We start from the raw sequence: 15661 nt of genomic DNA, 5'->3' as shown, positions 1-15661 counted from the left end.
TGATGAAAAATATAGAATCTACAAAAAAAATTTATTTTATTTTTGTTTTCTTTGAACAAATAATTATCAATGCTAAAATTCAAAAATATTCTGAAAATAAACATTGAGACATACGGAACTTAGAATCTTTGATCACACATTTTACTAAAAATAAATAGTTTTGAGGCTGAAAGCCCCAAAATTTTGAATGTTTAACATGGGCTTAAACTTTGAATCATGAAATGGAGAGGAGGACATTCAAGGTTGAGTCCAACAATAATTACACACTAAAGAAAACTACACGAACAAATATTCAGGAGCACCAATGGAAAATAACAATAGGAATCAACAGGAAAAATACTGAAGAAATGAATAACTAATAGGATTGAAGAGTTCTTCTATTTCTCAGACTATGTACATGATGAGCAATTACCTAGATGAGAACTTATGAAATCACATCAACACAGGTTCTGTAACAGAAGTAAAACCAAACATGAATTCCCCATAATTAAACAGGACTTCATTGAGTATTTAACATCACCGAATCTAAAACATAATGGACCATATTTTCACAAATACGTTTTTGGGCAAATCTAGAATGGCAACATCTGATTTTGAGGACCCAATTTTTTTGAGCCAGGCTTGTGGAGATAGTGTCCATATCTACTAAATTCCTGATGCACTTACCTGACTTCTCTTTGTTGCTGCAAAATTTGCCATTCAGTTTTTATTATTTTTATAAATTCTGTGGGCCTTTTTCCTGTTTTTTTTTACTGATATTAAATATTGCGTCATAAGTGTCATTAAGGGTTACTTATTTCAGAGAAAAAATACAATCTAATATGCAATTAAACCAATGCAGAAGAAATTCTTTCCCTTTCCGCAAGGGACTTTAGTGTCTTTTCTGAAGTCTAATTACCCAGGCAAAATAAAAAATTTGTACTCAGAGGACAAGGTAATACAAATTTTTCCTGGGGTTCGGTTTTTTTGTGCCGTCAGTAATGTTTGCCGTAGACAAATAAAGATAAGCCTGATTTATACCTTGGTCAAATTTAAACCTGACCTAATGCAGGGATGAAGTATCATGGAGCTCAAACACTTTCCTCTTTACAATAGGTAAAAGTTAGCAGATATGAGTGTAAATGATGAGGGATGGGGAGAAATTTAATCTATAAATGCAGAAAATGTTTAATTCCCAGAATTCATTTATCGGAATTTCATACATTGAGGTATGGAGTATCAAGGTTCCACTGCAGTTCTAACAAATTACAGTACACTAACTTACTTGTCAAACTCAATTTTCCTTGAGATGATGCGAGTTATTGTTGATCAGAGAATAATTATCATCATTTAAAAGATTTCCACATTTGCTAAGTAAGTCTGGGTTGTCCTTCACAAATCCTTTGAAATCTCCTGCAAAAACAAATTTTTACATAATCGTATACATTATGCATTTTACATGGGCAGCAACAGTTGACATGGGTGACACACCAATGCAACCAAGCTAGCACATAGCAGTTGGCAAAAGGCACTTAGCAATACTTCTAGGACAGACATATTTCTATCATGAATATTATCCATTATTTGGCATATAAGTCGAACCCACATTTTCTCTGAAATGTTATCTAATTAATCCTCTGCAGATAAACAAAAAAAATATACCTTGTTCCAATATCTTAGTGATTAGTTCCAAAAGCTTTAACGTTAATGAAATTAACAGTGAAATAATGACACCAACATGTAAGTTTGGCATTAATTACAAATTTTTGGCTGTTGTGGCGAAAGTCACACTTAGGGTCCCTTTGTAAGTAGCATTTAAATGCTCCTCCTCCTCCTTCATGACCATGCTATCGAATAATTGTAGAAAATTATAAAAAGCACGGTTTTAAAAACCGGGAAAGGTCATGGTGACCTGTCTATCAGGCATTTTATCATTTTTTATTGTACCAAAATTCTCTTAGTTCTCTTAATTTCAGTAAAAACGGATTTTCTCTACTTAACTGGCTGTGAGGAGATGAATAATAAACCATATTTTTGGAATTATTTCCAGAAAAAAAGGTTTTCAAACAAAATTTGCTCAAAATAAGACCCATTATTTTATGGTGAAAATCAAGAATCACAATTTTGTTTGAAAAAAAAAAATATTTGCAGTTCTAAAAATGTTTCAATCAAGCTAAAATTCTGCAGGTACTTTTTATTCTTTCCATGTATTGGCATCCACTAGAAATCATTAAGCCGGACTCTCCTAACTTTTCCAAGGGTAGAAATAAGCCCATAATGGCACCGCCTTGTGAATTTGGGGGTAGGCAATGCAGGGTGCAGATATACCTAAAGATTGGAGTCTTACTGTTCCCCAATGGTTTTTCCAGTTTCACGCCGTGAGTTTGGATCCTATGGAAAAATACATAGGTACCAAATTTATTAAGAATGCATTTTTCATCTCCTGCCTCAGAAAAATTGCTTTGACATTAACTATTCCATGTTTGAAAATTTGGCATCCCTCTGCCCTTCGGAGGGAGGAGGGAGGTTCAGATTTTTGGGCTCTAATGTTAAATCGAGGTTCTCAAGAGTAGAGATTACACCCTGAAAATTACATGCTTTGATCTAGAGGTGTAAACGATTATCGACTTTCATAGGCCTCAATAATACGATGAATGAGAGAAATCCCTACTCCGGTTTGACAAAACAAATACACTTAGAAGTCGATAAGATTATAACTTTCATATTTAAGACTCGCCAGTCAATGCACTCTATCTAATGAGAACCATGATAAAAATTAATATTAACACCAACTAGAATTTATCATAGAGAAAAGCTTAAGTTTTTTACAGCAGTTTTTTTTTTTTTTTTTGTCAGCTTACCATATGATATAGTGGACTGTGAACCTCCACTAATGTCGTCAAACAGTTTCAATGCTTCATCAGCCTTTAAACACAGTAAAATATTCATAATACATACAAACTGAGAGCTATTGATTGTCCTCCCACAGAGCTGCAAAATAAAAACAAACAAGTTTTGATCAGAAAAATTAAAAATTAAGGAAATCAATTCAAAGGTGCAGAAAGTTCCAAGCCCTAACCAAATTCATGATTGCTTCCCCCTGAAGACAAAAAAAACCCTTTTAAACCCCCTTAACTCGTCTTTTTCACCGCTATATTTTGTACAGGAATCTCCCCTACCTAATTTTTAAGCATGCTTTCCTCCATAACTAGAGGTTTTTTCCCTTGTTTTTCATTTTTTTTACACCTCTAATTCGGAGTTTCGTATTACTAGGACTGGATGTTTGTTTAAAAAGCATCCATACTTGAGAGAGCATCTTGAATGATTCCTCACAGTGCACTAAGCAACCCTTATGAACTTTATTTTCACTCTTGGAGCTGGAGTTACACTAATTCTGCGATTTTAGTCGATTTCTTTGAACTCTCGTTTTTCTGCCGTACCTCTGCTTCATAGTTAAAAAGTTGAAAAAGAAAAGAGAAAATTCTGGAGTAAAAAAGTTCTCTGAAAATTCTGCATTTTGAATAAATGAATTTCCTATAGAAGTACTTACCTTAAAGGCTAATTTTATGAGATTGGTGCCTTGTTTTGCTTCAGATGCAATACACACACACAACATATATTCCCTAAAATCTATCACATTCGAGGGATTCGTCTCCTGAAAAAAAGAGTTGTGGATATTAATACATAAGCTGTGAGGAAATCATCATAATCTATAGGGATGACAATTATAAATATTTATTTAAAGCAGTGCACAGGCTGAGCAATGGCTCCTCAAAGTGTTTAAAAAAAAGTTAAGCGACGAATTTTTTGGGGTAAGATTAATGAATAATCCTATGATCTCATGCTGAGAAAATAACTTTCTCTTAACTATAAGGGTGGAAATCCAATCCAAACTCAAAACTTAGACAACCAGAGCCCTTAAAACTCAACAATATCACAGAACTGGAACAAAAATGGGAGAGCTGCATGCAGCTAGGATTTCAGATTTATGATATGCTTCCAGAGAAGCTCATACTAAGGTGAGAGCAGGAAATAAGTGGTAGGTAGCATAGTTCGTTTGTTGCGAAACATGCTATGCTGCATTGCACAGTTAATATTTGATTGGATACAGTCTAAATAGAAAACTTGATTCTTTGTTCGTACTTATATTAATCAAATACTAAGTCGCACTTATTGATGAAAATCACATTCCTCCCCTTGATGGGTGGTATTTTTAGCTGAAACCAGGTAAGCAAATTAGACAGAACTCTAATGACTCACCAGCCCTGACTCTCACTATTAACACTGTCTAGTATGACTTATGGGTCTTCGGACTTCTGCTTTTTTGGCATGATGAATGTTGAAATTAATTAAATATTTATTGACATGCAAAAAAGGCTAAAGTCGAAAAACGCATATAACGTCCTTGATATAACTAACGATAGAAATTAGGGTTTAAGAGATTTTCTACTCATGCCTTCTAGTTCTTTGCATGTCTCAATACAATATTGAGGAGCAGAAGGCAAAAATGTAGAGGAGAAATTAGAGGGAAAATATGAGTTTCCTGAAGACTTTGAAGGTAATTTGCTACAACATACCTTCAGGAACAATTTAAATAATTGTGACAAGTGTACATCATAATCTGGAACATTTAAAAGTGCAGAAAATTTATCACACGTGACATTTTGTACTTCAGGCGATGTCAACCAATCGGGATTTTCCTGAAGAAGTCGCTCCTCCGTGTGCCGCCGCACTAACCTGACCATACACAAACTGAATTAATTCAAACAAATTTGAGTCTTACAAAAAACTTCTTCACACAACAGCTAAAATTTAAAAAAAATTTGAACAGCTACCATGCAGAGGAGTTTGAATGAGCTTGGTGATTTTCTGGTTTTGTACCAATCACGGATTCTGTGATGCACAAAGAACGGTTTTAATACAGTGGGCAAGAATAATTTCCGAAAATTTGGTGTTGAACTAAGATCAAATTGATATTTAGTCAGCATTATTTTTTCCTCAAATTAATAAAATACTAAAGCCACTCACTGGTCAGAGACTTTTGCATTAAAAACCGATGCGTTTCGGCCTACACCGGCCATCATCTCTTCTTTTAATTTTTATTTTAGTTTTCCTAACTGACTAACTAACATGCCACTTGCATAGAGCTTCTGTGCGCTCTGCAGCATCTAGCCACCACTGGTAACAAACAATCTTGCCAGAGGTCCGTCAAATAGCAGCTCCTCATTTTTTGCCTTACCCCATCAATTCACGATTTTGCAAGGCGTCCTCAACGTTTTTTTATATTTTTTCTTCGTTTGTTTATATGGTACTGCAGAGCAAGCAGAATAATGTGGTCAAAAAATAGCGTTACTGTTGCCTACCTATTTTCTGCTCATAGGAGAACACTATTCTGTACAGTTCTTCTTAGGGCTGAAGTAAAATTCAAAAAATAGCTCTACTTACAATGTAAAAAAAACAACTGAGATTTCATCATGATTTTCAGTTTCAAAAGCAGAGAAATAATTAAACTACTGAAATTTTTATCTATTCGTTCATTCTCACCGCTAAAGTATGTTGTCAGACTCAATCAAAATCTCGAAATCATTTTTCCATTACCAGCGAAAAAAATAAAATAAAATTAAGTAGAAATTTGATAAAATTATGTATAGGATATACGTTTTCTGAATGAAAATGAAAAATTGAAAAATAACTATTAATCTCACCATCCTACCACAGTAAAGGTTGTAGCTTGCGCATGGTGTGCTTAAGAATCTAAAAAAATACAAATAAGAAGATGAACTGACAATGAACTAACCCAAGACGACTTCTCAGTTTGTGAGTTTGAATGATGATTGATGAGACTGGAATATTCATTTCTTTGGCCTTAGAAGATAGGAGACAGTCTTCGTAAGTATAATTAGTTGTAGGAACTCCCAGGGCACTGAAAAATAATGTTCTCATAAAAATCTGAAGTGCACAAATGATTGAGAAGGAAAGACATTTTTGGAAGCCATCAGAAAATTCACATCCATAACATATTTGACTGGTAGTAAGAGGCTTTAAGAATTAAAGACAGAGGGAAATAATTGACAAAAGTGGTCTCTCGACCAGCCTTTGGTGCCTTTTACACTTTCAAAGACAATGATAGGTTTTCAGTCAAGTCAACAGTGTAGGTAAGTTAATACTGTAAAAGTTTGAAGAAATGTAAGGACCGATTTATAAGTCCAATAAAAAAAAAGTTGACATGAAAAAATGGAAAAATTATCTTATCTTTATGCTGAAATCCTTAACTTTACCAGGGAAACTCTGAAAAATACTTTCTAATTTTCAGAATTTTTACATGAAAAAAGGACTCATTTGATGGGTAGAAAATTTCACTATTGTCATCTACTAATTCCCTATGAAACTTACTTTGCCATGAGCAGTCTAACATTGTGAGCATATAATTTAGGATCTGCTTTCTCCGCTTCACTTGGCTTGTAAACCGGGAGAAATTCTATTTCACAGCTACTGTGTGACTGCGTTAATGTAAGCCACAACAACTTCAACCTGGAACAAGGAAGGAAAAAAAATGGCTCATTTTTTTTTTTTAATACTATCTAACGTGTTGAAATTTTCCTTTTGTTTTGTTTTCTTCTTTTCAGGCAAAAATCATAAATATATAGGTACACACGGCCACTTGAATTCTCTTTATATACCTTTAATTCTGGTCACAGGCTTAATCTTTGAGTCATTGAGCACATACAGCTCCATAAGTGCACTATACTGTTCACTTGTGTGAAAGTCTTGTGGAATTTATAATAGCAATAAGCCCCCCCCCCCTCCTACAAAAAAGTTACGAGATGAGGTTATAAAACGATTAGACAACAGTGCCATTGGGGATCATCAACCACCCATTTCAAGCTATCCAATTCGATAGTGAAATCAACCCTAGTAAAAAACACAAAGGATCTGAAAACCAGTAAACTGGATACTGACACAATTGGTTGCCTTACAGAGATAGTGCTAGTGGTTCAATAATTAATGAACTTACTTCAGATGTCTTTATTTCAACATGCGGTATCAGATCATCAAATAATTAATCCAAGAAAAAGAAGAGGAAAAAACAAGATAAGGTTGAGAGACGTGGTTCGGAGGACAAAAAATGTAGTGAAAGGTGATACTTACGCTCCAGGTCCATCCCAAGTCCATGTTACAGTGTCCAGTTTGTTTGGGTACCGTAAAAGGACTGGCTGAACTGGAACTCCAGGATAGAAAGCTCCAGGTTTGAATGTTATCAGACAGGACCGATTAGTGCATGTGCCTTCTGGAAAAATTAACATCTGAAACAAGAAAAACTGCGGTAAGACAGTATTCAAATAAATTTTCCAGACACAATATTGAAAAGCTACTTCAAAATGACGGCAAGGACTCTTGATTGATAGAACAGTTCTGTTGCATCACTATGTTTCTCTTGCAATTACATGCTCAACGTAAAGACTTTTCTGACTCTTCGGACAATAAGTATTCGACTCAAGAACTTCTTTTGAGTTTAAAATTTTTTTTTATGATTTTCGATTTTTAAAGGAATTATTGACAAATAATTTACAGGACAGAAAGAAAAATGGAACAGATTCTATATACCTACATGTAATTTGAAAGACAAAGCTGCATACCTGTGGCCAATCTAGATCAGATTTTGCTCTGTTGATAATTTCTTGGATGGTTTTCTGCCTTGAATTGGGATCATCCCTCCAGACATAAACAGGTTGTGTGTAGTTTATTAATTCTACCAAATGAAGAAAAGAAGAATTAATTGGTTATTAAATCAACAATGATGTTATATTTAGAAAATATAAGAATAGGACAAATCATTAGGATAAATATGAAAAATCAGCGTCTTTTTAAAGAAAATTTATGTTGTGGCATGATGGCTATTGGTAAAAGTAGTGCATTGGTGAAGGCTAGCAAACTGAATATTCAAAGGCAAACACTTTTTCATTTTCTCTCGGAGAATTTTAAATAAGATTAATTGTTTTCTTTGGTAAAAATTCCATGATTTTGAACTTGGAGACTACACAGTCAAATCTGCAAGAGTTTTACAAGTTGACGTAATAATTCATTTTATTACTTATAATTGTCCTTGTGTGCTTATTAAAAAATTTCCTTTCGTCTTTTAAGTTTTACTTCTCTCTAACTGTAAATAATGTACAGGCAAGCACATTAATTTACTGAAGGCAGGTCATGACAAAGGCAACTGGCAAACAAAACAAATCAAAAATAAAGAGGATAACAGGAGATAGTTATTACAAAAATTGGAAGTGAAGAAACAATCGAGAAAAATAATATTAAAAGAAAAGTTGAGAATAAAAGTGATAAAGTAAAATAAAGCAAAATAATAAAATAAAACATACTTCCTACAAAAGGGTTGAGACTGCTTTCTTTTCGAACAATTATGGAAGGGAGGCCGGCAACGTAAGCAATGTTGGCATCAAGGAATGTGGAATGGGGTGCAATGACTAGAATAGGAGCCTCTGCTCGGGATGCCTGTTTACCCTTTACAATAATCTGCATGCCACCTGCATGATACGCTGCTCGGCCAAGATGACACATCCACTCTCGCACCACTCTAAAATACATATACGTTTTTCAATTTTTTATGTAAAAAAATAACTGAGGAATTTTAAAAATTTAAACTATACTATAAAAATGCTCTGAATAAAGAGTTTATATAATTGCTTCAAAATTTATTAAATATAAAGACCAAAGCAAAAATGATATAGTCACGCAAATCAAGTGCTAAAAATAATACAGATATAAGAAAGTCTTAATCAACAGACCAGGCATATTCATTCATTTAAAAAATCCAGGAGTGCACTATTTTGTTGCATTGAAATTTATTAGTGTGACATGGGCACATCTCAGTGATAAATATTAGCTATTTCATAACACAGGATTGCAGAAAATAGTATCGAGACACCTAAAAATGTATTTCAAGAAAATGAAAGGAGAGCTCTCTTGCCGGATGCACTTCATCTAAAACTTACGTGAGAAATCATACTTTTTAGGAATGCAATTATTTAATTATTGAAAAGAAAAAGTCGTTCATTCATGCTTGATAAGAACAAGGAAGAGGGAATATCATATTCAGATTAGGATTAAGATAAGTTTGATTGCATTAAATTTTCAATTTTTATGGCATGCCAAATGCGGGACGAGAATAAATTGATACCGGCAGATTTACCACAAAAAATAAAAATCAAATGGTCTGCAAATAAAAGCATTGGTTTTTTAAAAATATATGAAATGATAAAAATCATACTTTCTGCTGGACTGTGGGTAACTTATAAACTGGCAATGCAGAAAAGCAATTATTTAAAGCAGCAATTTTTGCTTCAGTGATACCTACATCATACCTAAGTTTCCAAGCTTTTTATTTTTATAGTCTCTGCTTGGAAAGAGAACCATTTTCTTGGCAATTACCGAAGTTTTTGCATTACTATATTGAAATATTTCGTATACTTAATTTGAGTAAGAAAAATCAAACAAAACCATGACACAAAAATCATTGAAGACGTTTCTTTAAACAGTTACGACGAATAAAAATTATTTGGGTCCACTATAAGATTAGGAAACCAGGCAAAAATTGACTTGTAGAAAAACGGTTAAGAAGGGACTCAGATGGTCAAATAAAAAATCCAGCCAGTTGTTTTCCAAACACTCATCAAGCAAAAGAAAGACCCCCCCCCCTCTTAATTTCTAGAAGAGGGACATGATGATTTTAAAAAATAAGAATACGATTAGAGAAAAAATTGAGGAATAAATTCTAATGCTATTACACAACTAGTAAATTCAGCAGGTGCAGGTACCAAAAAGCAAGTAGGTCTGATCCAATCTTTAAAAGGGTACAAGTAAAAAAAAAACAAGTAGATATCCAATCTAAAAAAAATATTACGATATACTTGTCACAGAAAACATGCGAAAAACAGCCAGTTTTTTTTTTGGGGGGGGGGGGATAAGGGACCTAAGTAAATATGTGCATTCACAAACAAACAAAAAACGCAGAAGTGCGCAAAAATGTTAAGCCAACGTTACTTGAATGGGTAATAACACTGCAAAAATTAAAATTGGAGATTCAAAAAAAAAAAACTCTAGGTACATATATACCTACACACTATCTTCCTAGAAATTTGAAATCAAAGCTACACATTTAAACTTCAATCAAAATCATAAAAGTGCACAGAGGTTGAGCCAAAAAACATACTGCCAAAGAAGGGCATGTTGCCGTTTTCTGCTCTAGCGACAACACTAGGAGATCCAAGAATAATGACTGGAAGAGCATCAAAGAAAGACGAGTGTGGAGCAACAGCTAAAATTGGAGCCTCTTCAGCCTTTGCCTGCGCACCCTTTACCTTCACGTAATGAAAGCCGCAAGCGAAGAACAAAAGCCGAATCACAAAACTTGCCACCGACTTCAGTTTACTGATGATTAGAGCAGCAATGAAAATACAACCAATCACAGATTAATCACAATTTGACAACATTTCTATAATAATCCATAAACATAAACATTTCTTGTCAAGGCGTATGTTATTAGGCGGTGTTCCACCCACTCAGGATATCTTCAGCCCATTTTTATGTAGGGTGTCGGGATATTAATGCGTCGAAATTAGGGAATTGAACTTTTGGGGTCAAAGTAAGACTATTTTGTTCTTCTTAGGTCCTCAAAAGTGCGAGACCCGCGGCACGAGGCCGGAGATTCGAGGGTCGATATCTCGAAAACGGCTCGTCGAAGAGGAGAGCCCTTTCTGTTTCTTAGGAGGACGCTGAGACCCCATTAACCAAATCTCGGAAGGGGTCGTCTTTCAAACCCAATTGTGTTGACGTGGAATGGCCCTTGGGTAAATTATTAGTAGAATTTTGAAGGGAACGCGATTTTAAAAATTTGCTTGTTACGATGCCTACTCTTGTCCGTAATATACGAAACCGCAGTTTCTACCACTATGACTGAGGATTCTTCATGCAATCAGTCGGAAACGCACTTATTTGCCCTTAATGCTTCGTCTCACGTGCTTCATCAATAAAGCCAGGATAAAGAAAACCTTGGCAACACCGTAGCGGATGATGTCAATCAGTTGCCTTCGTAAAAGTACCATGTGATGCCTCGGTTATGGTATATGCTGATACTACTGGACGATTTTTGGCTGATATACTTAAAGAATTCGAAGATTCAAAAATGATTTGGTGACAGCCACACCACCGACGACTTTATCCACCAAGTGCGCCGTGAAGTCATGCAATAAAGGCTTCTCCTACTCAAGGTAAAACAGCCTTTGCAGGTACTCAGAGATGATACAAAATAACGGAGAGTTTAAGATTACGTAAAAACATTAGGGGAGGGGCAGTAAGCATAATTACCTTCTCCAGCCTGAGATCGGCTTCTGTCTTAGTTCCTCTTCGCTGAGGCCGTAGAGACCAATACACGCCAGTACCCAGACAGCGATCATTAAACAAGAAATGAAGAAAAGCCTTATGGGAAGGACCACCACAGTGAAAAACCCCGTCTGCAATCAGAAAAAATAAATAATAGCATAAAACAATAAAAACTTCGGGAATCGGTCAGTATTGAACACCTAAACGTCTTGACATAGAAAGAGGACGATGAAGGAGATGAAGAAGAAAAAGAAACAATTAAGGGGCTTGGAGGACAAGGCGCATGAAGTGCAGTTTTTTCTATTTCGAGAAATACGTGATTGAAGTTTCGAAATTACGTGGGTGCTTACGGCGGAGAGAAAGTTCAAACCGACTTTTTGATGCTTAAAAATTGGAATTTGGGAGCGAATTTGTCACAGAATATGCATCAAAACGAGTTTGACTTAAAATCATAAATATCTCAATTTTTTAAAAAAATTGCGCTTCAGCGCCTTGTCTTCCAAGTCCCTTAATGAGTCTAAAAAAACAAAAAAATATGGTGATCGGCATCGTTGGCAAAATCGTTGATCCGAATAGTGTTTCGCAAGGCATTTCAAACGTCATTGCCTCTGAATTTAAATTGCCGATTCGAACCGCGCGCGCTCGCTAGCAAACGCTTGCAAATGCGGAACCTGCAACGTCCCGACTCCTGAGTATAAGGCACAGCAGCGGGGCGTGACCCTACGTTTCGTTACTGTTACGAAACGCTGATCATAAATGTGACACTGACAGTGATTTTCGTTCGGCTGCCAATACAGCAATCCGTGGCTCAAACTCAGGGGTTACGTTTTGACATCACCCGCGCCAAAAGCGCCACTTGAATTCAAATGAGCCCCCTCCCTCCCTCTAGACACACTCGCGCAAAGTCAACCAGACACGAGCTGTTTACTTTTCACTTCATTATTTGACTCAAGCGGCTGACGATGAGAAGGGCTGTTGACCGAAATGAATTTGAACAGGTTCGACTTTAGAACTGAAGAATTTCGGTTCGGTTTTGGTCAAAATTCATGGGGGGGGGGGGGGGGGGGGCACGCCCTCCCCGTTTGTCCGAAAGAGAGAGGGAGAACAACGGAAGTTCAACCCTCCGACGACGCTAAGCACCCACTGAGGGTTGAAATTCGTAACGGCCAGGGGGCGTGGCCCCCTAGTATTCCGTACTGAAAAACAAGTTACGAGCTATATTGACATACCGTTCGCTCCACGCTCAGAGGCCAAAAGTTCCGGGTGCTGGAACCGTGCCTTCGACTGCTCCATGTGGTACGCCCGGAACTTTCGGCCCCTCTGAGCCCAGAACGCGGACGGTTTGTCTGCATAGCCCGTAAGTACAGCTTCCGAGGCCGGAATTTTTTTCCAGTGAAGAGAGCATAATCTTATTTTGTTTTCTACAATAAAACACGCTAACCCGGTTGAATAGCCAGTTTACCTGTGTCATGCGGTTTCACTGCTCCTTCGCTGGGGATTCAAACTTCATTAAATCGAATTAGGTATGAAGTCTGCAGTTTACCGCCATTCACAACAGTATCAAGAATGTCAACAGTTAGGATTGACGATGTCACTCACCATACAAAGTGCATTGAAAAAAAAAAAAAACTCCGGCTGTGGAAGTCGTATTTACGGACTATAAAGACATACCGTCCGCGTTCCGGGCTCGGAGGCCGAAAGTTCCATGTGTATCGCCCGGAGCAGTTAAAGATACGGCTCCAGCACCAGGAAATGACGGTATGTCTATGTAGCCCGAAACTTGATTTTCAGTGTGACACGTTTCACCTGAATTGCCATGTAATATCACCCAGTGTTCCCAGGCGTACGGATATTTCCGCGCCGCGCGGACATTCCCTATACCCGCGCGGACATTCCCTATACCCGCGCGGACAGCGTACGGACAAAAACCTTATGGGAAAATTTTTCCCTATCTTATTTTGTCCGTACGCTCGCCCGGCCCTGTCCGTGCGTCTGTTTATCCGCTTTTCTTTGCAATATTTATTACTTTTGCGTAAGTTATTGATACAATGATGTTTAGTACGAAAGCCGGGTATCGTTTGGGAACAAATTAGATACTTTTTGCATTAATTATATTGTATTCTTATCAAAATTCAGTCATTTCATTTATGTCCGTGCGCCCTCAACAAAACAACAAAACAGCCGGAGCCGGAACCGGAAACGGAATTCACGGAACACGGACGGAGCACGGAGCGGCACGGATATACACGAGCCCATCCGGAGAGCGTACGGACATTTTAAGATAGGAGCACCTGGGAACACTGATATCACCTCACTTTAGTTACAAGAGGTGACTTGGAACAGGTGAGGCGGCATCACCTAAAAATTAAAAGCGATGTCATCTGAAGAGTTTAGGTGATATCACCTCACCCGATCCAAAAGTCACCTAATCTAAAGTTAAGGAGGGTGGTCAGTTTTACGAGGGTTTTTGATTGTGGCATTACTTTCCCTGCACGGGAAGGTGCTTTTGTGGACGAAGCAGAAAATAAGTAATGGTTCCTCGTTGCAAAATGTAGTCCGACTGTGAGTCACCTCACGAGCACTTACAACGTGACGCCACATCGAAGGTGTGTTCATATCGTTTGAAGATAAGATTGAGGAATAAACTCCAAAGCTTTGTCGTTGAGCAAGACTCTTTTCGAAATATTTGAGCCTATTAAGGATCAAGACCACGAGACAAGGTCTATCCTCGAGCAAAGTCTTTCACTAGTCCTCATCAAAATCCATATTTGAAAACATTCATCGCGATGAATTTTTCTGGAATTAACGTGAATTGCCCGTGACTTCAAATGAGGGGTTTGGAGGACAAGGCGCACAAGTGCAGTATTTGCTATATTCCCCCATGGAAGAAAATATTCCCCCGGTGAGGAGAAAATTTGAATTTTTTATTCGCAGAGGATTCAAATTTGATGCGGGAAATCACTTTTGTTTTGGACACCATGTCTGCAATATTCTAATCAATGGTTTTCAGTCTTCCAAGTTTAAAACTTCGTAAAAATCAACTGTAAAACTGATATTACGTTCTCAAGCGGTTTAGCTTAAATGCTAAAAAATGTAGCAAATATCTCCATACCAACCGTTGGAGGTAGATAGTATCACTCCTGCGGTAAAAAACGGTAACATTTTTTGGAAAAAACGGCGATCAGCAAGAATTCTGTTAAAAATTATGCGTTTTTATTGCCAGTTTTTTTTTTTTAAAGGTTGTGAGTTACACGCATTGGAAAAATTGCCCGGTCCGTGAATTGGGAAACATTTTTGCCCGTCCGCCGACTGGCCATCCCCTTGTCCAGACTCCAGTCTGCGAACTGGCCAAGGTTCTTGCCCAGTCTGTGAAATGGACAGCCAGTTCCCAGACTGACCGGTCAAACGTCTGAAAATTGCACCAAGAGGGCGTGCCGTTGATTTTAAGTGCAACCTATACGCTAACCGACGATCACGAAAGTCCCGTGCAAAAACTAGACTGGGTTGATCGCGGCGTCTAGATGCAACTATTCGTGTCCCATGATTGCGCGTGTTGCCCATTCAAAAATTGAAGGCGCTCCCGACTCCCACTTCTTTGATTTCTTCAGAGATGCACGGGACTTCGTTAGTTGTTTCACCTAAATGAGAGAGTACCTAGGGACAGTATTGCCAGTTACACGAAGCCAGAGCTAGAGTATGCCAATAAATCAGTTAGTTTATTCCACCTACGAATACAGCACCGTCATGCTAGGAAGAACGCCGTAGGATTATTCGAGAGTTGTTTAATAAATTCAAGGGGCAAGAAAATTATTTTCGGGGAGAGTTATGAATATTCTGTCTTAAACTTTTCAGATAAATTAGATCTGAGCGTGATTAAAATTCTTTTTAAAATTTGAGGATACATATTTTCGGATTTCTCTGAAGATTCATATTTTATCAAAGGAAAGGAAACGACTGAAGGCGCATGAGGCGTTCCTTCTCAGCGCGGCAGTACTCTGAGTTGGTTGTTGCGCCTTGATGCAACTATTCAGGTTTCACGGATGTGCGTATTGCATGTTCAAAAATTGAAGGCGCTCCCGTTTTTCTCACCTCTTCAGAAATTCACAGGAATCGGGAGTTGTCATTAGTTGTAGCCATTCGTTCTGATAAAGACACGCTTAGAGTTTGAGGGCATATACCTTAACAGCTCTTAGGAATTCTGATGATTTGACGAATCTACAAGAGCACTGACCGCTATCGCGCGAAACCCTGACCACGCCAACTTTTCAATTTGCAATGTGGTATTTCA

General features: G+C 37.3%; 1 protein-coding gene across 3 annotated transcripts in view; it reads right to left on the bottom strand.

The window, feature by feature from the left end:
* Window positions 1-12: 12 nt before the first annotated feature.
* Window positions 13-15661, bottom strand: part of LPCAT (lysophosphatidylcholine acyltransferase) — a 30167-nt gene continuing 14518 nt past the window's right edge. Inside the window, exons 2-12 of one of the 3 annotated variants that reach the window (XM_072299363.1) lie at window positions 11359-11504; window positions 10205-10422; window positions 7617-7729; window positions 7129-7283; window positions 6373-6510; window positions 5777-5902; window positions 4557-4731; window positions 3530-3634; window positions 2841-2970; window positions 1265-1392; window positions 13-449 (exon numbers count right to left, since the gene is read on the bottom strand). In XM_072299363.1, coding sequence (XP_072155464.1) covers window positions 1274-1392; window positions 2841-2970; window positions 3530-3634; window positions 4557-4731; window positions 5777-5902; window positions 6373-6510; window positions 7129-7283; window positions 7617-7729; window positions 10205-10422; window positions 11359-11504 — 1425 coding nt within the window. In that variant the 3' untranslated portion in view covers window positions 13-449; window positions 1265-1273. Of the gene's footprint in view, window positions 450-1264; window positions 1393-2840; window positions 2971-3529; window positions 3635-4556; window positions 4732-5776; window positions 5903-6372; window positions 6511-7128; window positions 7284-7616; window positions 7730-8354; window positions 8570-10204; window positions 10423-11358; window positions 11505-15661 lie in introns of all 3 variants that reach the window. The other 2 variants (XM_019057249.2, XM_072299367.1) reach the window with 2 other exon arrangements.

The sequence above is a fragment of the Bemisia tabaci genome, chromosome 1 (genome assembly GCF_918797505.1).
Source record: "Bemisia tabaci chromosome 1, PGI_BMITA_v3".
In the NCBI taxonomy this organism is placed as follows: Eukaryota; Metazoa; Arthropoda; class Insecta; order Hemiptera; family Aleyrodidae; genus Bemisia; species Bemisia tabaci.
Note: the sequence above shows the minus strand (reverse complement) of the source record. Positions and strands in the feature narration are given on the sequence as shown.